At 37.2% G+C, this 27,361-nt stretch overlaps 1 protein-coding gene and 1 long non-coding RNA gene across 2 annotated transcripts in view; one reads left to right on the top strand and one right to left on the bottom strand.

Annotated features, from left to right (window-relative positions):
- Positions 1 to 26,968, top strand: part of abcc2 (ATP-binding cassette, sub-family C (CFTR/MRP), member 2) — a 91,027-nt gene extending 64,059 nt beyond the window's left edge. The window contains 33 exon segments of the mRNA XM_058795310.1: positions 1,460 to 1,630; positions 3,144 to 3,213; positions 3,216 to 3,283; positions 3,386 to 3,526; positions 4,747 to 4,869; positions 4,965 to 5,020; positions 5,217 to 5,338; positions 5,341 to 5,438; positions 6,326 to 6,501; positions 9,136 to 9,313; positions 9,403 to 9,657; positions 9,772 to 9,837; positions 11,167 to 11,304; positions 11,584 to 11,730; positions 11,862 to 11,946; positions 12,204 to 12,270; positions 12,454 to 12,580; positions 12,690 to 12,866; positions 15,602 to 15,769; positions 16,050 to 16,233; positions 17,323 to 17,476; positions 17,642 to 17,741; positions 17,842 to 18,061; positions 19,227 to 19,381; positions 19,959 to 20,114; positions 20,287 to 20,486; positions 20,577 to 20,703; positions 20,794 to 20,895; positions 21,784 to 21,927; positions 22,031 to 22,189; positions 24,405 to 24,571; positions 25,173 to 25,367; positions 26,660 to 26,968. Coding sequence (XP_058651293.1) covers positions 1,460 to 1,630; positions 3,144 to 3,213; positions 3,216 to 3,283; positions 3,386 to 3,526; positions 4,747 to 4,869; positions 4,965 to 5,020; positions 5,217 to 5,338; positions 5,341 to 5,438; positions 6,326 to 6,501; positions 9,136 to 9,313; positions 9,403 to 9,657; positions 9,772 to 9,837; positions 11,167 to 11,304; positions 11,584 to 11,730; positions 11,862 to 11,946; positions 12,204 to 12,270; positions 12,454 to 12,580; positions 12,690 to 12,866; positions 15,602 to 15,769; positions 16,050 to 16,233; positions 17,323 to 17,476; positions 17,642 to 17,741; positions 17,842 to 18,061; positions 19,227 to 19,381; positions 19,959 to 20,114; positions 20,287 to 20,486; positions 20,577 to 20,703; positions 20,794 to 20,895; positions 21,784 to 21,927; positions 22,031 to 22,189; positions 24,405 to 24,571; positions 25,173 to 25,367; positions 26,660 to 26,813 — 4,650 coding nt within the window. The 3' untranslated portion in view covers positions 26,814 to 26,968.
- LOC131551998 (uncharacterized) lies at positions 19,999 to 21,631 on the bottom strand. The gene is made up of 3 exons (XR_009273870.1): positions 21,243 to 21,631; positions 20,357 to 20,418; positions 19,999 to 20,139 (listed from the first exon to the last, which is right to left on the bottom strand). It is a non-coding gene; the product is annotated as an uncharacterized LOC131551998 (long non-coding RNA).
- Positions 26,969 to 27,361: the final 393 nt, after the last annotated feature.

Here is a 27,361-nt window from a genome sequence, read left to right on the forward strand (position 1 = left end):
CAGGTTATTTTCAAATGAGATAGTAAATTAGTCCTGAAGAGACGGAAAGATGTAATTGATCTAAGGATTATTCCAGTCAGATGGAGCTTTATATCGAAAAGATCTTCGACCGACTTCAGTAAAAGTTCTAGGAACAAGAAAATGCGGATACTGTATATGTCGAAGGGAGTAAATAGATGAAGATCGAACCAAAATCTGTTTTAAAAATAAATATATTTGAAGAGAAACTGAAACCAGTGATATTGCCTTCTAGATTTAGGTTGAAGCCAGTCGAGAGCTGCATACGACATACAATGATGAGTTCTATAAGGACATCTTAAAACAAACCTACATAAAGAATTATGAAGAATATTTAAAGGTTTTAAATTGGTATCAAAAGTATTTTGATAAATAATATCAGCGTAATCAATAATAGGAAGAATTAACTGAGAGATTAATCTTTTCCTTACATGAAATGAAAAGCAATTAATTGAACGATAAAGAGAACTTAGACACCCATATGATTTTTTAATAATGTAATCAATGTGATGCTTAAAAGACAATTCGAGATCGAGCCAAAGACCAAGATATTTAAATAGGACAACTTTAGATAGGAGTGATCCATCTTCAAAACTAATATCTAAATCAAAAGAGTGAGAACGAAGGCGTCTTTTACAGAACACATACTACAGGACTTCTTTTTGTTAAGGACGAGTTTATTTTTATGAAACCAATCCTTTAAGGAGTTAAAGTCTGAGGACTGAATAAATGATTAAGCCTAAAAATATAACTGTAACAAGAAAAACAGATAAACAAAGAATTAAATAATCTGGTAATAGAAATTCTGTGTGAATCAGACAAATGCCTCGAATGACTTTTTTAGAAGAAAGAAAGAAAGTCAAAATGAAACTCCATTTGATTCAGGGACACAAAACAATTAAACAATTTTAGCAAACATCACGGCAAATTTAAACTTAGTCAAACAGCTATGGAGTTATTTTGTTTTATAACAGAATTAGACATGCAATGCTCAAAGATGTTTACCCAGATTCTTTAACTTTATACTTTATGATCAAAAGATAAAGGCCAAATGTGAGCGACACCCAAAAATGGGATGATATCACAAATGACAAAAACACAAAGATGTAAACAACATTAAAACAACATGTCCATTGGAATGGAAGGTCTAAACGAGATAACGTCCTGCGCCTACAGTTTGTAAAATAAATGACCTTTATAGGTAACTTCTGAAGAAAACAATAAAATCTAAGTTCATGGCATTGTATTTTGATAATAATGAAATGACTTAAGTCATGCAACTACTATAATCTATGTAATCATTAACAGTCTGACAGAGTCAGCAAAATCACGCTGAGTCACGGTGAGACTGCAGATGAACTCCTGCCAATCTGTCCTTTCACTGACGTCATGCCATTCATCCAGTCTTCCTCACTCACTCGTGTGTGTGTGTGTGTGTCAGAATGCCTCGTACCTGCAGCGTCCGGACCCGGATCTGCCGATATGTGTGGAGCAAACGGTGCTGGTGTGGATTCCTTTAGCTTTTCTGTGGCTTTGCGCTCCGTGGCACTTCACGACTCTCTGTAAGAAACCAGCCAAAGCTCCGCTCTCAAAACTCTACATCTGCAAACAGGTGACGTTAATAATTCAACAACAGTCATTTAAAATATTACATCAGAGATAGTCAAATGAACAACAAGTAATGATCTACTGTATACAACATATAACACAGTAAGTCACATTTAATAAAATGTTCAAATCAGAAACATTTTGCCTGAGTAGTATCAGCTCACTCATCATTTCTGTGGACATCAGGAGACGGTTCTCAGTTCTGTTGTCAGCTGTTTTACTCATATGCCACAATATAGACAAAAATTTGATCACAACCTCTGTTTCATGCTGACTTTAAAGGAGAATTCACCCAAAAATAATAATTCAGTCTTACACTCGTTGAGCCAAATTCTCCACATGATGGTTAGAGTCCAGCGTCACTGTATGGACATTCTTCAAAATATTTTCTTTTGTATTCCAAAGAAAAGAGAAATGTATAAATGACAAAGACCAATGCACTTCTTTGGAATGACAAAGAGTCAATCGTGAGATTTTAGAAATTCTGGAAGAAATGCTCCTTTAGGTTTGGCTAGTCTAAGAGATCTGATTTTTACTAAATGAGTAGTTACTGTGTTACTTCATATAGCAGTGCAAGTCATATGTATGACTAGATAATAATTTGTGATTTGTAATAAATCAGTTACTTCTCCCTTTTAAAGTAGTCAATGTAAATAAAGATTTCAGATTTTAAATATTTTTATAATTTAATCAAAACCCAAAAATAAAGTTGGTAACAATTTACTTATATATGACCCTGGACCACAAAACCAGTCTTCAGTCGCTGGGGTATATTTGCAGCAATAGCCAAAAATACATTGTATGGGTCAAAATTATCCATTTTTCTTTTATGCCAAAAATCATTTGGATATTAAGTAAAGATCATGTTCCATGAAGAGATTTCGTAAATTTCTTACCGTAAATGTATCAAAACTTAATTTTTGATTAGTAATATGCATTGCTAAGAACTTCATTTGGACAACTTTAAACGCGATTTTCTCAATATTTAGATTTTTTTGCACCCTCAGATTCCAGATATTCAAATAGTTGTATCTCAGAAAAATTATGTTCCGATCCTAACAAACCATACATCAATGGAAAGCTTATTTATTCAGATGATGTATAAATCTCAATTTCGAAAAATTGACACTTAAGACTGGTTTTGTCGTCCAGGATCACATATGTCTTTATGTATAATGCATTATAAAGGGTTATTAAAGGCTATAACGCATTATAATTATTCATAATATGTGCTGTAATACATTATATCTTGTCATAAATAATTATAACTGAATATGAAATGCATAGTGTAACAATGAATTGTTAAGCATTATAATGTATTAACTGTGGTTACAATTCTTCATGAGATTGTACAATGCATTATAAGGTGCATTGCAAGGCATAATTAATGTATTATAACTACTTTTATAATGCATTATACATAAAGGCTTTATATACTGTCTTTAGTAGTGTTTTGCAACTGTTTGTCTGATTGATTAGCACTCTCATATGCTCACATTGTTGCTGTTGTGCAAAAGGTTGTGGCTGGCCTGCTGCTTCTGACGGCGGTAGCGGAGCTGGCGCTCACTCGGGAGGATCATGGGCCGTCGGTGATTCCACAGCTCAGAAACATCCAGCGGTGCTCTACACCAATCCGGTTCTGTTCGCCGTCTCATGGGTAACCTTCATAAGCATTTCTTTAATAAACCGTGTAAAGAGTTAAGATCACTCAGTAAATAATTGAAGATGTTGATGTGTTGAGTGGTTTGTGTTTGTGTAGATAGTTGTGATGCTGTGCCAGGAGTGTGTGCGGCGCAGACCGAGATCTGTGGACTCCGGGAGTCTCTTTGTGTTCTGGCTGCTTCAGTTGTTGTGCGCCGTCTTCCAGTTCCAGACCTTACTGAGAGCCGCACTGAACAAGGTACTGACACCAGCACTCACAGCTCCATGTGCATATCGCTTGCATATGCCGTATTGGACAAAATGATCAACACGATTAAACTTTGTTGGTAAACTTCATCTGATTGACAGTTTAGAGTTTTTATCCAGTCAAAGGTCTTTTAGTGTAATTGTACAAATGTCCTCCTTCAGCTCGTGCTTCACGTGTCTTTTTGCTGTCAAAAGTAAGCGTCAGATTAACTGCAGTCATGTTTCCAGATGAACACTTACTGGACCCAAGCAGCTCAGCTTTACTTGATTCTCCATCAATCATTTTCTAGAAAAATCAGTGCGTATCAAATCTGATCATCAGGATCTTTTGAGGAGCTTTACTTTCACTGTTCCTCAGCGGAGGAATGATCTTCATCTCACATCTTCTGAGGAGCGTTTATTTCTTCATCTCTCAATCAGCATTGCATTGCATTGCATTATGTGTTTGGATCATTTCAATCTTATCTTAGTAAGACATATTATTGGCGATATAGAGAAACCGCTGATATTTAGATCGTTTTATGTCAGTATCTGCTGTACTGTATATATAGATCTCATTGATTTACATTAAGCATCAGAATTTCAGCAGATAAATATCAGCACTTGCACCAATATTTGCTCAGTTTGAGTCATTGAATAAACTTGAGCTGTATTTTTATCCATATTCTCACTAGATCAGATTATATGAGCCATAAAAGCCCTGATGCATCATATATATGATACTCAACAGAAAACACTTATGAAAGCTTTTTAGAAAAAAAAAAAAAACGAAAAGAAAATAAATCACCACAAGACAGCTGCCAAATATTACGTGTACCCACCTTTATATGCATACATAAAGTAAACAGTTTGGTTAACTGTTTATATCTTTGTCAAATGTAAATTGGAATAAACTGCTCAGCGTGGACTGTAAGCTTTAATGTATTACAAACATTATGAATTTCTGTAAATCCACTTTAAAACAATGTGTGTTTTGAAAAGAGATACCGTATGTAATTAAAACTGACTTTCTGATTTCTGAAAACTGATTTCAAGTGTTATAAATTGACATTTGTTAATGTATAATGAACACCATGAATGAGCAATGAACAATTGTATATCTATAAATGAATATTGACAAATCATTGTTCATTTTTCATGCATGACAGATGTGTGCCTGCATGCTATTGTACAGTGTTGCTGAAATAATCATGTATTTGACATGTTTCTCAGGAAGAAATCGATGATGTTCCGCGGTTCTGTCTGTTCTACATCAGCTATGGACTGCAGCTGATCGCTTTGGTTTTATCAGCCATCGCTGATGTTTCACCTGAAGTTAAAAGAATTTCAAAGATGGTACGGAAAGCGTGAGAAGTCTTACAAGTAATGTCACTTAAGCATTCAGTGAATGTATATTTGTCAAATTTACTGTCTTCTCTAATATATTGCAGAATCCTGAAGCCAAAGCAACGTTTCTCAGCAGAATCACCTTTAACTGGTTCAACAGGTGGATCTGAGTTTACTTCTGTTCCTCATTTTGCATTTCTGTCGTCTGTCTTTTTTTTCTTCTTTTTACTGATTAGACCATCTGCTGATGACTTTCTGCATGTCACTGTTGCGTCTGTCCAGTACAAGTCCTATACTGTATGTACAATGTATTGGTCTTTCATATGCATGATGCTCCTGTGAATCTTGTTGCTCAGCATGGTAATCAAAGGCTTTAAGAGGCCTCTGGTTCAGGAGGACATGTGGGATCTGAATGAGAAGGACTCCACTCAGACGATCTGTCAGGAGTTTGAGGACGTTATGGCCAAAGAGCTGAAAAAGCCCGCAGCATCCTGCAGAAGAAACAAAATAAACGAAAGAATAAAAATGATCATCAGAACGGCTTGGCCAAGGGAGTCAGTCAGGACGTTCTAGTTATGGTAAGACAATCATCTTCCATAGTTTCTAAAGTAGAATAATTAGTGTTTAAACACCTCTCAGTCTTAGAGTATGATCAATTTGTAACATACTGAAAAAAACAATACATTGTTCTTACAGTCAAATGTATTAGCTTTTCTCAAATTATGGTTATGTTTTGGTTCAGATCTTACATTTTGATTTAATACTATTCAAAATTATTTCAAATAATTCAAAAAACATGCTTACAGAGTAAGTTTATTTAATATAAACACATGATATCACTGAAAAAGTGTGTTGGATTTGCATGGTTTAATCCCGTACATGGACCAATGAAACAATTAAATAACACAAACATACTTTTTCATGTAAATTCAACATCATCAAATTGAGTTATTTGGACGTGACCAAATTATTTAGGTTAATCTCTAAGTGATTTAATATGATTCCCTGACAGGATTTAATTAATTCAATTTTTTCAGCTTAATCAGTATTTTCTGTAGACATAAGCCAAAATGTTACTAAATGCAAGTCAGTTATTTTCACTTTAAAAAATAATTAGCTATAATAATAAAATTTTCACTTCAAGATAAAGCTGAAAACATTTTGTTAGTCAATGTTTAATTTAGTTTACATTATAAAAATAAAGACAACTTCAGACGTGTAATATTTGTTGCACTGTAAATTTTAATGTTACTTGCTATCTTAGAAACTTAACGTTCAAGTAATGTTATTTTCTTTCAGACAAACTAAACAAAACAGATTTAAAACCAGAAACCATAATTTTCAATTAAACCAATATAAAATTGCTCTTTAAATTTCACTTTTTGTGTAATATGTAAATTAGATTTTTTGAATCTAAGGACCAAACACTGACTGATGCGCTCACAATATTTTAATATCCAATTAGGAGGAGACAGGAAAGAAGAAAGAAAAGAAGAAGAAGAAAAAGGATTCTGAAACCGACTATCCTAATTCCTGGCTGGTTCCCACCATTGCTAAAACCTTCAAAAGTGTGCTTTTAGAGTCGGCCCTCTACAAACTGATACAAGACCTTCTGGCATTTGCAAGCCCACAACTTCTCAAGTAAGTGTCCTTCTGCGTTTATTTCATTACCAAATTTTGGTTTCACTTTATTTTGATGGTCCCTTTAACACATTCTGTTGACTTTAATTAACATTGCACTTACATTTCTGCCAACTCTCATTAGATTGTTAGTAGTGTATTAGTTGACTGGTAGGGTTAGGGTTGGAATAAGTTGACATGTAGTTGCAAAGTTACTTACAGTCAGTAGAGTGTCTGTTGAGAGACCATCACAATAAAGAGTTAGCAGATTAGAAGCAGACAGTCTACTAATACTCTTATGAGAGTTTGTTGACATGTAGTTGCAACATTACTTAGTTTCAACAGAATGTTCAAAAGTGACCATCAAAATAAAGTGTTACCCAAATTTTTTCTTGTACCACAAAAGTAGTTTTTTGTAGCTGCTGCTTCTCAGGCATATGGTCTGCAAAAAGACCTCAGTTATTACCCCTGCAAACAAGCCTGCGGTGGCACTTCACCTAAGGGCCCCTAGCAGGCTGCCAGACTTTGTACAAAATGTACAGTAGTCAAAGGGATTTCAAATCAATGAATTTATTAAATACAAAATAGAAAACATTCAATTCAGATTAATACATTTAATTTAACACTCTGAAAGGGACTACATATTATCTATACAAATATAAAAATACTACAAATTAACATAAAAATAAAAAATACCAAATTATTACTTTGATCTCTGCTGAAAATATGTTTGGATGTGCTAAAGTATTCATTGGCGAAGCTCAATCTTCCCCCGATGTCTCTCAACTAGTCAGCAGACGGTGGTAGTGCTCCTTTCATCCACCCGTTCTGTCTCTTGAATTCCACAACCACACCTTTATCTCACGCTCAACTTCAGAATCAGGAGGACTTGGCTGAAAGGAGCATTTTTTATACAGCCTCTGTAAAGCAAGTCGGCCTATATCAGGGATCCTCAAATCTGGCTCATGATCAACTTTGATCAAACTCATCTACCTGTGATTTTTTATGATCCTGAAGACACTGATTAGCATGCTCAGGTGTGTTTGATTAGGGTTAGAGCTAAACTCTGCAGGAAAGTGGATCTCACGAGCCAGATTTGAGGATCCTGGCCTATATGAAACAACAGGTTCTTTTGTCTTGAGCCATTGCAGTTCAGTTGAGTGGCTAAAGAATGGCCAGTCAATGGTAGTATTCTCCTAGTTGCATTACAGGGCTGCCTACACAAAACCTGCATGGGCCCAAAGGTACAAAAGTTGCTCTGGACCCGAACGGGTTGGCCCACACTGGGCCATCATTGGATTAATGTGGGCATTCCCATCAGTGTTGCCAGATTGGATGGACGATTTCCATCCCAAAAGCTCACAAAAACCCGTCCAAAAATCGCCCAAAACTTTAACTGTCAAAATAATGTCATAGAATGTAAATCAAGGTTGATAAGAACCATTTTTAACTCCTTATAACGAAATAATGACGACAAGATTATATAAATATAATGCTAGATAAATTTCCCATGGATCAAACCGAGGGGCAAATAAATTAAAGAGAACTACCAAATATGATTAAAATATGCAAGCAGACACTGATAAAACGGCAATCAACAAATTAACAGATACCCTCGAAAAACACATGCATCATTTTCAATGTCAACAGTCAGAATTTAAATGCAAAAAAGTGCCTAATAGTGATCAGAATAAGCAACGTAATTATAGGAATTTCACACTCGTTCATGCACACACCATCACAGTCAAAACTGTGTCATTCTGTATGATAATCCGACAATAAAACAAATTTAACAACAATAATGCTCTTACTTTCGTGTCGCTCTATAATTTCACACAGAACTAATCTTTCGTGAAGTTCATATTGAACATAATATAGAACTTTGCACAGTCAAAACTAACAAGTCCAGCATCTTTAAAGGATATCCTACCAATCTGGACCATTTAAAAGATAAAAGACAGGATCGTATAGAATAGATTTTGATTAAATAATTTAACTGTGCTCTGATTTCGGAGTTGCAGTGATATAGCCTTCATGTCATCTCCCTCAACAGGTGTAATTCACGTTTTGAGAGTTAAAACACTCTCCACTCTTTACCATCAAACTTATATTTAGGCATTATGATCACTTACAGTTATACATTCAAAATCAGATCCGTTATCGTGCTAAAAACCAGTCACTCATGAATCATCACGTCTGTCTGCTGACCCCTAGTGATTGGCTAAAAGTGCGACCGCAACGTCTGTTTAGTAACGTTGTGATGACTGATTGGATGCATTAGTAGTCTATATGCACACTTGAGCTTGTTTGTTAACCAATTAGCCTATACAATTTAAATGTTTTGACAACCGATAAAACTGACCAAAAACCCGCCCAAATTTTGTCCAAGCCGATATTTACCCGCACAATCAAATTCAAACCTGCCCAATCTGGCAACACTGGTCCCATGGTGAGAGCTGCTCACGGTGAGCCCAAAGCTGTGAGCCTGCACTGGGCCTGTTTAGGTTTGGTGTGGGCTGGCTCTAGCCCACTGTGCCTGCAAAAAGCCAGCAAGGGTCCCGCAGTGGCATGTTTGCAGGGTATCCTATTAGTTCTTTACGTGGTGTTTCTGAAACTGCTGAGCTGCTTACCAATGTGTGCTGTGGCTTGTCACAGGTTAATGATCTCCTTCACTCAGGACAAAACGAGTCACGTATGGACTGGTTACCTGTACGCCGTGCTGCTTTTGGTGGTGGCTTTTTTACAGTCGGTTGTTCTACAACAGTACTTCCAGCGATGTTTTATCTTGGGTATGAAAGTACGCACAGCTCTCATGGCTGCCGTTTATAAGAAGGTACATCTGCTGTAATGTTCACCTTTATTATTATATATCATAGCCAGTGGATGATGTTGTGATGACTCATTATCACTGGTTCCTCTCAGGCATTAGTCGTGTCTAATGACTCTAGGAAAGAGTCGACCGCTGGAGAGATAGTCAACCTGATGTCAGCGGACGCCCAGAGATTTAACGACGTCACCAACTTCATCCATTTGCTTTGGTCGTGTCCGCTGCAGATCGCTCTGTCCATCGCGTTCCTCTGGATTGAGCTGGGTCCTTCTGTCCTGGCCGGTCTGTTGTCCATGGTGCTGATGGTGCCCATCAATGGCTGGCTGGCCACCAAATCCAGGGGCTTCCAGGTGACTCGGTTTGCTTCGTAAAGCATTTCTCTTGTAAAAGAGTTATCTGGTTACAAAAGAAATATAAAACACTGCATCAATATCCACTAACATGTTTTTTGTTTTTTTTTTCAGGTGGAAAACATGAAATTTAAAGACACGCGCATGAAAATTGTGAATGACATATTGAATGGAATAAAAGTAAGTGGTTTCTTGCACTCCTCTCAGGAAAAAAAGGTACAAAAGCTGTCACTGAGGCGGTACCCTTTCAAAAGGTACACATTCGTACCTTATTTACCCCTCAAGGGTGCATTTTAGTACTTTGAAGGTACATATGTACCATGAAGGTACTAATATTAGCAGAACTGGGTAGTAACTGATTACATCTAATCTGGATTACGTAATCAGATTAAAAAAATAAGTACTTGTAAATAGATAAAATTATATTTTATAATACTCATAATCAGACTACAGTTACTTTTTATTGATTACATGTTATGTACACAATAGAAATACATTATTCATAATTTATTGATTCTCATCTTTTTCATCTTTTAAATTTGACTTTCAAAAATAGCCTACCATTTATACACACTCAGAAAGTCTTCCAGTTTTGTGGAAGACAACATTTGACCAATGGATTTACAAAAATCATTTCACGTTTAAGAAGCGTTTCAATATCGCATCAACTACTGATGAACACATGAATTTTTACTTGAATTATCACTCAGTAAGTTATTTCACCATGTGTTTCTATGTCTTTGGAATGCTTTTTTCTTTCAAACACATTACGATGCACAAATTTGCAAACTGTTTAGTTATCTGATCCTCTTTCACCTAATATATTTACTTGAAGTACCCCTGAAATTTTAAAATAAATCACATTTGCATGTTCATGGCCCTCTGACATTGGTTAATAGTTACATGACATGCAGGTAAACAAATAAAATATTTCATTTTTGATAGTAAGTGTTTTATTTTGATTGATTTTAAAATAATTTATTTTGATTGAACATTTTTCATGATTTAATTAATTAATAGCTTTTCATTAAACTCACAAACCCCCTGCAGTTCCTTCACAAACCCCAGTTTGGGAAACCTTGACATAAGGTAATGTTTAACGCATGTTGTCGAAAACAACAAATGGAATATATTTTCTTAATCTTTGCATTTTTGTATCGATATGGTACAAGATTATCCTATTTACATCATTGTGATGAATGAATTAGGTCAAAAGTAATCTAAAAGTAAAGTCTGATTATATTACCTAAAATTTGTAATGCAATGGATTACGTTACTAACTACAATTTTTGTCATTTGGAATCATTACAATTTGTAAATTAATCTACCCAGCTGCATATTAGTACCTTTCGAAAAGGTACCATCCCAGTAACACCTTTTGTACCTTTTTGGAGAATGTAACATGCTTCATATCATATTTTCATTTTCAGTCCAGTCAAATGAGAATATGAAATCTTGGTTAGTTTGCGTCTCTGCACATTTGTCAGCTCTTCGTCACTTGTGTGGTAGGTTCTGAAGTATTACGCCTGGGAATCATCTTTTGAGGCTCAGGTTCAGGAGATTCGGGAGAAGGAGCTGAAGGTGATGAGGAAGTTTGCCTACCTCTCATCGGTCTCCACCTTCATATTTTCTTGTGCTCCAGCTATTGTGAGTATAACAATGTTTTATATGTTGTTTCTTCAAAATATTTAATGCAAGTAGTTGCTAAAGAGTATTCAGAAACAGATTTAAGTCTAAAACTCATCCCATTTTGTATTTTTGACTAAAACTGAAGTGTGTTGAATGCTTGAAAATAAAAATATATCTTGATTGCACATTTCAATTACAGTTTTATTTTGTAGTCATTTTCTTGTCTACTAAACTATTGTTGCTTGTTTGTGAGGTCTGGCCACAGATGGAGCTCATATCATGTCTTATTGTCTTCAGGTGTCTCTGGTGACCTTCGCTGTGTTTGTGTCTGTGAGTCCCAATAACATCCTGGATGCAGAGAAAGCTTTTACCTCCATCTCCCTCTTTAACATACTGCGCTTCCCACTCGCCATGCTTCCACAGCTGATTTCCATCATGGTTCAGGTATTACAATAAATACATTGTTTCATATTTATATTGTTATTTATATTGAAGCATTTCATTGCTACCTTTCAATCATATTAAAAACTATTACTGAAGTAGTAAGAAATTTGTACTCTCTGTACTTTGTTTAGACCGCTGTTTCTAAGAAAAGACTCGAGAAATTTCTGAGTGGCGATGATCTGGACACAATGGCAGTAACGCGTGACGACAGCCACAGTAAGAACTCATTATGTAATTTCCTAAGAGATTTTTAGACAAACTTGATAACAAACTTCTATGAGATTTTTAGATGAGCTGATTTCAAATTGTTTTAGAAAAGCTAAATTCATCTGATGAACTCGTTAATGTTTGCTGTTTTTACTAGTCATTTAACATACTGCAAAGAACATACTTCAGTCCACTTCAGAGCAATAACAGTAGTTTAGTTTGAAATCTGAGAGAGTGATCAGTGTTCTCATAATTTGCTGAATTAGCTGCCGCCGTGAGCATGACTGATGGCACATATGCCTGGGAAAGAGACACAGAACCAGTTCTGAAAAAGTAAGATTTGCCCTGTTTCACTACAACATTATAATATGATATATTTTTTACACTGTTACAGTATACAACAGATGCCACAATGAGTATAACTGTTATTTAGCATCACTTCTGTCATCGGCTGTGTGTTTGAATGAGTGTGTGTGTTCTGTCCAGCAGTATTTAACCAGTGATTATGTTGTTCAGCGTCTCTCTGGACATTAAACCGGGTCGTCTGGTGGCAGTGGTTGGGGCTGTGGGGGCTGGAAAGACGTCGCTGATATCCGCTTTGCTGGGAGAACTGCACAGCCTCAAGGGTCGCATTAATATCAAAGTAATCAATCAGATCTTATTATGAAAAGAGTTTTTGCCTACTTTCAGATTCACTTGAACACTTATGTACTGTCTGGACCTTTAGTTACATGTCTCTCATTCTCTCTCAGGGGTCTGTAGCGTATGTGCCGCAGCAGGCCTGGATTCAGAACGCCACTCTGAAGGACAACATCTTGTTCGGCTCTAATCTGGATGAGGAGCGTTACCTGTCTGTGTTGGACGCGTGTGCGCTCGGGCCAGACCTGGATCTTCTGCCAGGAAGAGATCAAACTGAGATTGGAGAGAAGGTAAAGTGTGTGGTATGGGTGGGCGATATACCAGTAGACACGATTAACCAGCAGAAATTTGTCATCAGTAGAGATTTTTGTCTCTATTACGTTTAAACGCTCACTTGACGTTGCTGTGCTGTGTGGTCGCAAAAACGTATCTTTTGCAAAAAACAAGTGATTTTAACCCATTGAAATGCAAACAGTAGCGAAAGGGAACTCATTTGGCCATATGTGCATGCTGTCTGAGAGACTATCTCTAAATGTTTCTGCACACACGTGAAGACGGTGCTCATAGAGCATGGGAGTATTGAACGGAGTTGATTTTGCTGATTTATATGCCTTGAGCGATTAAATACAAATAAATTGTATGTGTCAAAATGCCCATCTTTTCCAAGTGTCCTTGTAAACACAGTAATGTAGGTCTTAAAAGTGAAAGCAAACAGCTGAGAAAGAAAACACATGTGTAACAGTATATTGGATCCGGGCAGCTCTTAAAGTGACAGCAGTCTCCTACTGTCATTCATGTTAATAAAACAACAAAAGAGAGAAAATCTCTCACTGCTCTTGATTAAATCACTTTTGTAACTTTAATAATTATTTTTGTCCTATTGCTTGTAATTAGTTTTCTTTTCATATTTAATCACTGACTGCTTATTTGTCTTCAGTGACCATGAATTTTTTTTTTAACTTTTTTTTTTTATTTAGGCTTGTTTTTTGTAATACTGGCTCTAGTGACATGAATTATAAAATTTTTATGGTTTCAAAAATTTTGATATCATAAAGACTTTATTTAAAGCAAAAAATAACTAAATTACTCATATCATGATATAAGATTTTGGTCATATTTTTGGTCATATCTCCCACCCCTAGCGTGTGGCATGTTGATGATAAAAGGGATCTCCTTTTTTATGATGATTTGTCTCTATAGAGCAGTGGCAGACCGGTGAACATAAGGCCACAGTTTACATATTTATTGGCAGATCCAAGCATGGGAGATATGGGCATCTTACCAGGAAAAACAAAAAAAGAAACTGAAATACAGTGGTTTGAAAAAGTGTTGGCCCCCTTCCTGATTTTTATTTTTTTGCATGTTTGTCACACTTTAATGTTTCAGATCATCAAACAAATTTAAATATTAATCAAAGATAACACAAGTAAACACAACATGCAGTTTTTAAATTAAGTTTTTTATTATGAAGGGAAAACAAAATCCAAACCCACGTGGCCCTGTGTGAAAAAGTGCTTGCCCCCTAAACCTAATAACTGGTTGTGCCACTCTTTGCAGCAACAACTGCAATCAAGTGTTTGCGATAACTGGCAATGAGTCTGTTACAGCACTGTGGAGGAATTGTGGCCCACTCTTCTTTGCAGAATTGTTTTAATTCAGCCACATTGGAGGGTTTTCGAGCATGAATGGACCGTTTAAGGTCATGCCACAGCATTTCAATTGGATTTAAATCCAGACTTTGATTTGGCCACTCCAAAACCTTAATTTTGTTTTTCTTGAGACATTCAGAGGTGGACTTGCTGCTGTGTTTGGAATCATTGTCCTGCTGCATAACTCAAGTGTACTTGAGCTTGAGGTCACAAACTGATGGCCGGACATTCTCCTTCAGGATTTTCTGATAGAGTGTAGAATTCATGGTTCCATCAATTATGGCAAGTAATCCAGGTTCTGAAGCTGAAAACCAGCCTCAGACCATCACACTACCACCATACCATGTTTGACTGTTGGTATGATGTTCTTTTTATGAAATTCTGTGTTGGTTTTACGCCAGATGTAGCAGGACGCACACCTTCCAAAAAGTTCAACTTTTGTCGCATCAGTCAAACAGAATATTTGCCCAAAATTCTTGGGGATAATCAAGATATTTTTTGGCAAGTGGGAGACGAGCCTGTGTGTTCTTTTTGGTCAGCAATGGCTTTTGCCTTGGAACTCTCCCATGGATGCTGTTTTTGCCCAGTCTCTTTCTTATTGTTGAATCATGAACACTGAATGTAATTGAGGGAAGTGAGGCCTGCAGTTCTTTAGATGTTGTTCTGTGTTCTTTTATGACCTCCTGGATGAGTTGTTGTTGCGTTCACTTTGTCAGACAGGTTCTATTTAAGTGATTTCTTGATTCAACAGGTCTGGCAGTAATCAGGCCTGGGTTTGGCTAGTGAAATTTAACTCAGCTTTCTAAAATAATGTGGTTAATCACAGTTCTTTCATGATTTAATAGGAGGGGGCAATTACTTCTTCACGTAGGGCCAGGCAGGTTTGGACAGCTTTTTTCCCTTAATAAATTAAATCATTGTTTAAAAACTGCATTTTGTATTTACTTGCATTATCTTTGTGTAATATTAAAATTTGTTTGATGATCTGAATCTTTTTAAGTGTGACAAATATGCAAAAAAAAAAAAAGATACAGGAAGGGGGCAAAAACCTTTTCACGGCACTGTATATATATATAATTTTTTGTTGTTGTTGTTTTTTTGGTTATTAAACAGTTTTACATAGCCTATATATTGACATTATATCAGTAAACCCTGCACTCTAGATAGTGTTTCTCTCAAACCTGTTCCTGGAGGAACACCAGCGGTACACATTTCGCATGTCCCTTATCTGACTCATCTGTTTCAGATCTTTGAGTGAGGAGTTCAATTATTTGATTAGGAACAGTTCAGAGACATGTAGTGCTAGTGTGCCTGCAGGAACAGGCTTGGGAAACACTGCTCACTGAATCTTTCATTTTTCATATGCTGCACCACAGGGCATCAATCTGAGTGGGGGACAGAAACAGAGGGTGAGTCTGGCCAGGGCAGTCTACAGCTCCGCAGACGTGTACCTTCTGGATGACCCACTGTCTGCTGTAGACTCACATGTGGGAAAACATCTGTTTGAGAGGGTGATCGGACCCAAAGGACTGCTCAAAGACAAGGTAGGGGACTAAAGGCAATACTCTTTCTACGAAAAAGCTTAAAATTGTTACCAATTTTATGCTCATTATGCGGTTTCATTTTCTATGGTATCAGAATATCTTTAGGCTGGCTTCTCAAATGATCTCAAACATAGACTGACCTCTAATGAAAATACAAAGCTCAATCGTTAAACAAAGAATATTTTCAGCATCCCCATAAATTCCTCCTCTGCTGTTCCGTAATAATTGTATATTAAATCAAAAACATTGCTCTGTTTTGTCCCCTTCTCTTTCTCTGTAGACTTGTATCCTGGTAACACATGGAATCAGCTTCTTGCCGTATGTAGATGAGATCATTGTGTTGGTAAATGGGGTGGTGTCCGAGGTAGGATCATACAACGGTCTTCGAGCCAGTAAAGGAGCTTTCTCTGAATTCCTGGAAACGTACGGCAAAGAAGAAAGCAGGAATGCTGATGCCAGAAAAGGTTTGTTTCCCATCCGACATTTGCACTTTATTCTGAGTTCCGAATATTATCCTAAATTTGAACACATTCTGAAAGCTTTATTGAGGTGCTTGCGAGGTCTGCATGCTTCAGCTGCTAAAGTGTGGGTTTCTTTCTTTTTCTCTTGGTTGCCTTTTCTCATGCTGTTCTGGTTGTGAATGCCCAAAACCGTCAACTGGCAACCAAAAACAACAGAGATATTTACTTTACTGAAGAAAACACACACTTAGGTGGGGTTTATGGGTGTTGTGTTTCATGTTGTGTTTTTATTCAACTTGATTTCTCAAAAGTTTCTTCATGGCTTGACTTTTGCTCTGATATGCGGGGTGTGCCTTTCCAAATCATGGCCAACCAAATGAATTTGAAGGTGAAATGGTAACAATATCCTCTATCGTAGGTGATTGGTTGTGTCCATTATTAATCAAAAAAGCATCCAGGGATCAGCACTATGAAGATTCACTGGAAATAGTAGACCATTCGGGCACCTTTGGCATACTCTTTTCAATATACCATGACAAAATTAAAATAGAAATATAAACTTTTGAACTGCGGGTTTCGTCTGGTCAGAGGAGAACTGGCCCCCCGACTGAGCCTGGTTTCTCCCAAGGTTTTTTTCTCCATTCTGTCACAGAGGGAGTTTTGGTTCCTTGCCGCTGTCGCCTCTGGCTTGCTCAGTTGGGGACACTTAATTTCTAGCGATTATCGCCGATTTGATTGCACAGATACTATTTAAACTAAACTGAGCTAGACAATGACATCTCTGAATTCAATAATGAAATGCCTTTAACTGAAAACTGAGTGTTTAATCTTATCATTATACATTACTGACACTCTATCCTCCAATTTGATACTGTTAAGTGCTTTGACACAATCTGTATTGTAAAAGCGCTATATAAATAAAGGTGACTTGACTTGACCTACAGTATGATCTCTAAAACATTGCATAGTAATAAATAAGCCTATACTTGAAATGTACAGTTTTGAAGTATGTTTGCATATCTGCTAATATCAAAACATGTGCACTCTGCACACATAAACTAACTTGATTTGTTGTTCTCATTGTTCAACAAGCATCAGCTCAGGAGTCGGAGTACGAGCAGATTGAAACACTGCCGGAGGGTTTGGAGCCACAGGCCGATGGCTCTCCTGAGGACATTGTCTCAAGCACACTAAAGAGAGAAAACAGCCTGCGCCACAGCCAGCGGCACAGCAAACGAAATGGAAGGTAAAATAGACAAACCAGACTAATATTCAACATGTCAGAAGAACATTTCTCACCGATATAACTGAATAATGCGCATTCTGAATGAAAATCACGTTGAGTGGCTTCATTGCAGGAGTGCATTTTTGTAATCACCAAGACTGTTTTATTTCTATTTCTTGTCTTTAGTGTGATAGTGAGGAAAAACAGCTCTGTTCGATCCAAAAAAGACTCCAGCGATAAGAAGGGACAGCGACTGATTGAGAAAGAGGCGATGGAGACAGGAAGGGTACGTAATAGTAACTAAATGCAGTTTTGTTATTCCATGTTTTGTTTTCCATTTTTCCCTCACTAATTTTGTGAAAACTATTTTTTGATCCAAATACTAGGTGAAATTCTCAGTGTATCTTCAGTATCTGAGGTCTATGGGCTGGTGTTTCATCACCTGGAGTTTTCTGTTCTACTTCATCCAGAATGTGGCCATCATTGGTCAAAACCTGTGGCTCAGTGACTGGACTGAGGATTCTGTAGAATATTTCAACACAACCTACCCAGCTCATATTAGAGACATGAGAATAGGTGTCTTCGGAGCCCTGGGACTGGCACAAGGTATGAGCAGAAAGAGGTTTAAGAAATACTTTCAAAAAAAGAATGAAATAGAGGACAACCTGATATTTTGTGATGAAAAAATGTGATATAGTTATGTATGTGTAAAGAGTAGTTTAGTCATGAAAACCGTCAGAATAAATGTTAAAGTATTCATACAGCTGCAAGCAGTAATGACGAGGTCGATGAGTGCCTCTAGAAAAACAATGTGATAAGGAGGACTGTTTCAAAGTCTGATTTAAGTGCTATAAGCTTCTGATACTGTGACCATGAAAAACAATAGCCCTTGTGACTCCAATTTAATCCAAATCAAACAATGCACCCACATTAAATCCAAAATACCTTACTTAGTGTTTGGCACAGAGTTAATGACTCTAATTTTGAAAGGTGTCCGACTTGAATAGTACAATATATGTGCAGAGTTTGGTGACTGTAGATCAGAATGTGGCTCTACAAAACCCCCCTTTCACACTTCTGAGCTTCTCTGTATGCCTAACGGCCAATGATATATGTGCCAAATTTCATGAAATGTTAAACATGCGAAGAACTTCAAAAACACCTGAAATACCAAAATATGTCTTTGGAGTTGAATAGCGGTTGGAAAAAGAATAGACAAATATACAACAGCTCGCGAATGAATGGATATGCAGTATGACATTGTGGTTCTCAGAGAACTTTGTGAGACCAGTCTTGATGACGATTCAACAAAGACTGGAGTGGAGCATCAGGGAAAGTGTAATCTTGAGAAACGAGAACTCCTGAGAAGTGAGGAATCGTTTGTTTGTTCATCATAGGTTTTTAGCCTTTTTTGGCTAGTCCATCCACAGAGTGTTTCACCCACACATTGCGTTAGGGTACCATGTTATCCACATTCTCTTGCATTAATTAGCATGGTCATGTGATTCCAGACTTTTCTACAGGGTATAGTCAATAATTCGGATCTGATTCAGGAAAACAGTCCTTGTGGAATTTAGAGAGTAAGATGAAGAAAGGTGATTTCTGTGTCCTCAGGAGGAGGTCAAAACTCTCACTCTGTGCTTTAACTCTTTGTCTAAAAATAGTGAATGGCATAGGGAGCTTCAGCCTTTCATTTCACAGGGAAAAAGTGGTAGACACAGCACATGGATGTTCCTTTGTGACTAAGTAATGGTATATCTTTCCCCATCAGGTTTTCTGGTGTTTTTTGGCACTATACTCCTAGCTGATGGATCCATTCATGCATCTAGGACTCTACACACAAATCTGCTGTCTAATATTCTCAAAGTACCCATGGTGTTCTTTGATACCACACCTTCAGGACGAATAGTCAATCGTTTTGCCAAGGTATAGATGGGCCTAATTTCCCTGCTGAAAAACCAATAGAACCCTGCCCAAAACACAATAGAAATTGTAATGGTTTTAATGGAAACTATAATGGTGTCTACTGGTATGTGATCGATTCTATTGGTGGGATTTTAAATCCTATTGGAAAAATGCCCAAAACACACTACAAAAAGGAATTTTGTAATGGTTTTAATGGAAACTATAATGGTGTCTACTGGTATGTGATCGATTCTATTGGTGGGATTTTAAATCCTATTGAAAATGCCCAAAACACAATAGAAATTGTAATGGTTTTAATGGAAACCATTAGAATTTCTGTGATGGTTTCTATTGGGCTTCTATTGTTTTTTTGTTTTTTTTAGCAGGGTTAACACTTGATATTGAACAAGATTGTTGCTCTAAAGCCTAAACAAAGATCTACTTACTAATTGTAACAAGTTGTAGCTTATTATTAGTACAGTATATTGTGCAGTATGAAATATGGACTACAAATATGTAAAGAAGATTTTTTTGGACGATTGTTGTACTTTGCCTGTTCTTAAACTGAATTTTTTTTTTCAATTTGGCTTATATTTAGGATATATTTACAGTGGATGAGATGATCCCGATGTCCTTCAGATCCTGGATTCTCTGTCTTCTTGGAGTTCTAGGAACATTGTTTGTTATCTGTCTGGCTACTCCAATCTTCACCGCAGTTGTTGTACCAATGGCTGTTGTCTACTACTTTGTCCAGGTAACACAGCTACCAGTAATGTACTCTGTATGGACAATAGGTTTCTAAAAACATTGCAACAAGTTTCTCTTACATACAGTATTGAATTAGAATCAGCCATTTAAGTGAAAGAATTCAAATTTATCCTGCTGCTGTCCAATCGTTTTGTATAAACCTTCTTCCTGTATTTTAGAGGTTCTATGTTGCTACATCCAGGCAACTCAGACGACTAGACTCTGTATCTCGATCTCCCATATACTCACACTTTGGAGAAACGGTATCAGGCCTCTCTGTGATAAGGGCATATGGACACCAGCAACGTTTCCTAAAGCAAAATGAGGACACCATTGATCAGAATCTCAAAAGTGTCTATCCTTGGATTGTTTCTAATAGGTCAGCATTGGCACTCTACATCAAGCTTTTTGTCATGCGATACATCGGTTTTTGCATCATAAGCACTTAATGTTGCTTGTTGGGTTTCAGGTGGTTGGCCATGCGTTTAGAGTCTCTGGGGAATCTGGTGGTGTTTTTCGCAGCTTTGCTTGCTGTGATCTCTCGTGACAATTTGAATAGTGGACTGGTTGGACTGTCCATCTCATACGCCTTAAATGTAAGTTTTTGATTTTTAGGTACTTGTGATAGTCAAATAACCTTAAGTGTGTTAAGTAACACTGTGTGCCACTACTCATGTTCTTATTAGGTGACTCAAACTTTAAATTGGCTTGTGAGAATGACATCAGAATTGGAGACCAACATTGTCGCTGTGGAAAGAGTGAGGGAGTACGCAGAGATCAAAAATGAGGTGTGATTAATCTTGTAAAAAACATTTTAATTTTACTGACATTAATTATTTATTATAAACTAGCCTAAAACTGCAGCAGGCTTGGTAGAAACATATTCTTAAAGGTTTATCAATACTGCTGACCACCAGTTTCAAAACCTTTTTGTGAAATTTTTCCTATCACTAATTATTAATGGCTTAAATTTCAAAACCTTGAGCTTGAGCAACTTAACAAGAATGATTGTTTGGCGTGTTTCCTAAAATTGCATGACCATATTTCCATCATTATTGTTGTTAAGGTAGACAAGTCACCTGAAAGAGCATTAAGTCATTGAGAATAAGTAAATCATACTTAATAAATTTGACACCTGTAAGGTAGGGCTGTCCGATCCTGCTCCTTAAGGTCCAACATCCTGCAGAGTTTAGCTCCAACCACCTCCAACAGACTTGCCTGGAAGTTTATAGTGCAACAATGTCCAATCTTGCTCCTGGAGGTCCGCTATACTGCAGAGAACAGCTCCAACACCAGTTAAACACACCTGACTGCAGAATTACTACAAAGTTCCACACAGGTGTGTTGAAGCAAGTTGGATATAAACACTGGCCCACCAGGTGTAGGATTGGACACACCTGTTCTAGTGAGTCTGAAGACCTTGCTTAGCTGGTTCAGGTGTGTTTAATTAAGGTTGGAGCTAAACTCTGTAGGACAGTGGCCCTCGAGCGATGGGTTTGGACATTCCTGCACTAGAAACGTCCAGGCAAGTGCAAGTGTAAATATACTTCACCAGTTTTACCATATTTGAACAGATCCATGTGAAATCCAGTGATTTAAAAATTTAAATGGAATTGGAAAAACATTTGTTTATTTTCTACACTATGTAATTTAAATGAGAATATTTGTGTCCCCAGGCTCCATGGCTCACCAGTAATCGTCCTCCAGATGACTGGCCCGCTGCTGGGAATATTAGTTTTGATAACTATAAAGTTCGATACCGGCCTGAATTGCAGCTCATTCTCCATGGAATCACATGTGACATTGCAAGCACTGAGAAGGTCAGGAGACAAATGCCAGATTCTTAGTATATATTTTTCTGAAACATTGAAAATGCCACTTCAACTATTTTGTTTGTATTCCCCGTCGCTCGATTTTACTCAGATTGGCATTGTTGGTCGAACTGGTGCAGGCAAATCCAGTCTGACCAACTGCTTGTTTCGCATCATTGAAGCTAGTGAAGGTCGAATCCTCATCGACGGTATTGACATCTCAACCCTGGGGCTTCATGATCTCAGGAGCAGACTTACCATCATTCCACAGGTGCGTGGAGAACATGATATACATTCACATTCAGCAAAGGTTTGCCAAGTAGCTGAGTTGTTACCAAGGGTTTGAGGTTCTTTGCTGAACAGATGCAAACCTCTGCCAATTATCATAAATTTTTATTTATTTTCGCCATAAATGCAACCATTTTTTGGAAGGGTTTGCAATCTTATATTTAAATTACAATGTTTAAAGACAGTCTTATGAGACCATAAAATAAACTACAAAAACCATATCATACACTCACCACAGGTAAAAAAAAAAAAAACATTCTCAATTGTTACAAAAAATATTATATGCATAGCCCAGATGTTTTCTACTTTTGTGGACTTCATTACCTCAATCTGTAGTAATTCCCTCAATTGGACATTTTGGTAAAGGTTTACTTCAACTGTACTCACTCCAGGAACAGCTTGTCTGTGGGGTAATACTTTGTTTCTTACCCCTAAACCAGGGTTGCACAATTCTGGTGCACTATCCTGTTTAGTTTCAACCTGGATCAAACTCACCTGCTTGTAGTTTTACTTGCTTGTAATCCTGAAGACCTTGATTAGCTGGTTCAGGTGTGTTTGATAAGGGCTGGAGCTAAACTCTGCAGGACAGTGGCCCTCCAGGAACAGGTGTGGACACCTGTGTCTTAAAGGCCTGAGTTGCCCACTCCTGCCCTTAATAGTACATATAAGGAACACAGACGTTCTTATAAAAGTACTGTCCGAGTGACAAGCTGTTGTATCCCTGAAGGTACAGTTTGTACCGAGGAGGCAATTTGCTTATGTGATTTGTACTTTGTGGTAGGAGAAAGTTGGCAAACACACAATTGAATAATTTACCCCAGAGAGGCCTGTTTATTGGATTTATTTGAAATAAGCGTCCGTGTGTGAGCTGGGGTGAGGAAGGGAATGCTTCTCCCCAGGCCGGTGATGCTTTCAGCTTCCGGCAACTAGGCTTACTCTGAAATGCTGAATTAAGAAAATGCTATGTTTTTGTTTGTAATCAATACACACTTGTAGAAACAAACATGCTAAACATCATAAAAATACATTTAAAGGGGTCCTATTATGCTTTTTCATTTTTAAACTTTAGTTAGTCCGTAATGTTGCTGTTTGAGCATAAAACAGATCTGCAAGGTTACAAAGCTCAAAGTCCACTTCCTAACAGAAAACACTTCAAGAACTAAAAAATGGCTCGTTCGGACTACAGCGTGCTTCTTTCGGATATTGTGACATCACAAAGTCACTAATTTAAATAATTTACGCCCACATAATAGGCAAAACAGACAATTGCCAATCACAACGCACTGAGCCAGCTAACCAATCAGAGCACATTTCGTATTTCGTAAGGAGGGGCTTCATCACAACAGGAACTAAACGGGTGTTTGAGACGGACTGGAAAGAGAGGTGCTGCAATTATGGGCAGCGGCTATTTACACTAAGCGTAGAGTTAAGTGTGTTTTCTTAGATTCTATTTACACTAAGTGCAAATAGTGATTAAATTCTATTTATTTTACACTATGTAAAAATACGAGTATTTTATTTCGGGTAATAATAGTTAGATGCTATTTATACTACTTAGTGCAAATAGTGGGAGATATCTGCACCTCAGTATTGTAGTATGTTTTAAAACACTATGCAATAATAGTGTATTATTGAGTGTAAATTATATTTTTATTAAAATTATTATATGGATTCTGCTAATTGGTAAAATGAAGCCCACCCTACACCTGCCCTAACCCTAACCGATAAACACCCGTGAGGCACGTTGTTTTCCACTTTTTGATTATTCCCTTCATTTCAACACCTTCTCGATGTAATATGTGATGTGAAAGGGAGAAGAACTAGTTCGGCAAAAAGTGGATTTGATTGTCAAAAAAGTAATTGTTACACACTTTATTACCTACACTACTGGAATTTAACGGGCATCTTTTGCAATGTCTAATTCTACCACATGGTGGTGGGTGGAGTTAGTGTAAATTGCTTCTGCCAGCAAGGCGGGCTATTTGCACTTAGCATAAATAGACACTCTGTTATGTAAAATATGTGAAAATTATTTTTTATTTGTTTTGTTTTTTGGAACAATGCATGAACCTATTAGTGTACACCCCAAAAACCATATAAAGACTTCATAAAAGAGCATAATAGGATCCCTTTAATGGAATGTATATCTGAGAGTGTCCTGCAATGTTAAAAATGAATAAACAAATGCTTTATAACAGGACCCAGTACTCTTCTCTGGGACTCTGCGGATGAACCTTGACCCTTTCGAGAAGTCTAGTGATGAGGAGATCTGGAATGTTCTGGAGCTGGCTCATCTCAAAGATCATGTCAGGGGTTTGCCAACAGGACTTCAACACGAGGTCTCGGAGGGTGGAGAGAATTTGAGGTTTGTGAGCTGTAGAAACATGAACGTGTTCATATGCATTGAACAAATGTGTTGTGAATGTATGTAATACATATTAGTGCATCTTAGGGTGCATCAAAATTTTACTGATTAACTGTAATATTAGCACGTCCTGATATTGCCAAGTGCAACGTGTTCCTGGGTCAACATATTTTGTTGACCCTGGAACAACATTTTAATCCAAAAATATAATCTTAACCATATTCCTACACCTAAACCTAACCTTACCCATGAGTAATCCCTAAAATCAGAGGAACTGATAGATGAATTACACTGATGTACAGGCACCAAACACTGATTGTAATCCTAAACTTTACAAAAATTATAAACTGGTTCTTGAAATCTGATTGGTTAATCACGATGTTGACCCAGGAACACGTCGCACTTGGCAATATCAGGACGTGCGTAATATTAATAGTTTGGTTTCAGTTTGTTTAGATTTTAGCAGTCATAGTATATAGTATATGAGTCAGCTACAGCTAATCCAATATAGTTGATATTGAACTTAGTGCTAATATATTGTTTTCATTTCTAGATGTATGTTTAGTGTTTGATGTTTGCATGGTTTTTGGATTTCCGACAGTGTTGGTCAGAGGCAGCTGCTGTGTCTCGCCCGGGCCTTGCTCAGGAAATCCCGTATACTGATCCTGGATGAAGCCACTGCCGCCGTGGATCTGGAGACAGACGATCTCATCCAGAACACCATCCGCAGAGAGTTTTCCCACTGTACCGTGCTTACCATTGCACACAGGCTCAACACCATTTTAGACAGTTCACGGTGAGCAGCCCTCAAGACCAGTCCAATTCATATAGAGCTTGTTTCAAAGAAGCTTTACAGAGATATATTGCAGTAATACTGTATTAAATTTTAACAAGATTCTCATTAGCGGTTCCATTTAATGCTTGCCCTAAAATGCCTTTAGTACATTTGTCTGTAAATCAACAGTAAGCCAGCCAAAAGCAACGTGGCAAGAAATTAAAAACTTGCTTAGTTGGCATAGACTGCTGTTATCATGATACCACCGTTTCAGTATTCAGAACTATTCCCAGTAAAATGAATATTTAGAAATTTGTTATTTAGAAGACACTTATTCTAAATACAAAATATTAAGTCAATTTTAAAAGTTAATTATTATTCAAAAATTTATTAAATGGAGTTATACATTAAAACGCGAACATGTGACCTTTGATTTTTTTTAAAGCAATGTTTACTTAACTGAAAAATACTTAATGAAGAGTCAGTAATACAATGAAGATGAAAGGAGCACTTTAGAATCAACAGAACATTGAACATTATTCAGTGGACTCCACCTAGACATCCTGCTGGGCAGAAATCAATGCAGTGTCGGTTCTGTTCTGTGTACTTCCTCTAAACGCCTAAAACAACTCTTACACCAGGGGTGTCCCATCTTGCTCCTGCAGCACCAGTATCCTGCAGAGTTTAGATCCAACACGCTTGCCTGGAAGTCTGAAGACCCTCTGCACACTCCTGACCCATACAATACATTATCATATCCGGATGGCTAGTGTTGGCCTACCAGAAACCTTTTTTTTAGGGAGCTGTAAATGCTACAGCTATTAAAGGTGCACTAAGCGATTTTGCTAAATGATGTCGATAATTGAAAGCACCAAAACAAACAAAACATTTACATAGGTCCTACCTCTTGCCTAATTGTAACCCTTCTTTTCAATGTTTGGTTCCTCCGATATTTTTCAGATATCTCTCTCTATCTATAGTCAATCTGCTAATATCCGTCCTGTGCACTCAAATTGAGCGCTCTCTTCTCCCTGTCATTACAAGACACGCCCCCTTACTGCTGATTAACTACAAGTGTGTTTTGGGATATGGTCCAACGCTGTGGTCAAAAGAGTTTTTCAAAAATCGCTTGGTGCACCTTTAAGATGACTTCAATCTAAAGGACCTAGAAAATGCCAATGATTTACATATGCATATGAAAAAAAAAAAAATTAAATTAGGACTATAAAAACTAAACTGAGGACACATTTTCTTCTAATCTCAGTCATACAGCTGGAAGTTGTACTGACCTTTTCTCTTCTCTTTTCTTGTAGGGTAATGGTCCTGGATTCTGGTAAAATCGTGGAGTTTGATTCACCCAGTGTATTGCTTAACAACAAACAAGGACATTTCTATGCGATGGCAAAGGATGCTGGAATCAGAGGAGGGGACACGAGTACACCTAAAAATATGTCTACTGACCTATGACCTAGGTTTTTGTATTTCTCTTTTAAAACTTTTGCTTGAGGACTTTTTGTCTTAATGACCAAAAAGGAAGTGTTAAGGAAGTGTTAAGCAATTACATTATTATTTCTATATAATGTTATTTTTTTTGTTGATGTGTTGACATGGATTTATATGTTGTGCAATAAAGTTTATTAAATTTTGCATTTTGTAAATGCCTATATATTTATATAAAGAACATATGACTTTGTGCATATGTGAATAACAGCAATTTAGACAGTTATGGAATCTACAGAGAATACAGAATTTAGAGAATTATATATTCTGGGTGCTAACTGTTACGGGGCTGACGAGACGAGAGGCGTGCGGATCCATTTGCAGACTTTTATTCGGCAGAGACGTGGTCATAACAGGCAGGGTCAAACAGTGGCAAACAGGTATAACAGGGGCGAGACAAAGAGTAAACAGAGACATAAGGAGGAGACAGAACATGCACAGACACAAGGACTGAGGTAGGGAACACAGAAAGTTCATGGTTAGTTTCCATAGCAGGGACAGGACAGAACGAGAGT

Source organism: Onychostoma macrolepis, chromosome 13 (assembly GCF_012432095.1).
Source record: "Onychostoma macrolepis isolate SWU-2019 chromosome 13, ASM1243209v1, whole genome shotgun sequence".
Classification (NCBI taxonomy): Eukaryota; Metazoa; Chordata; class Actinopteri; order Cypriniformes; family Cyprinidae; genus Onychostoma; species Onychostoma macrolepis.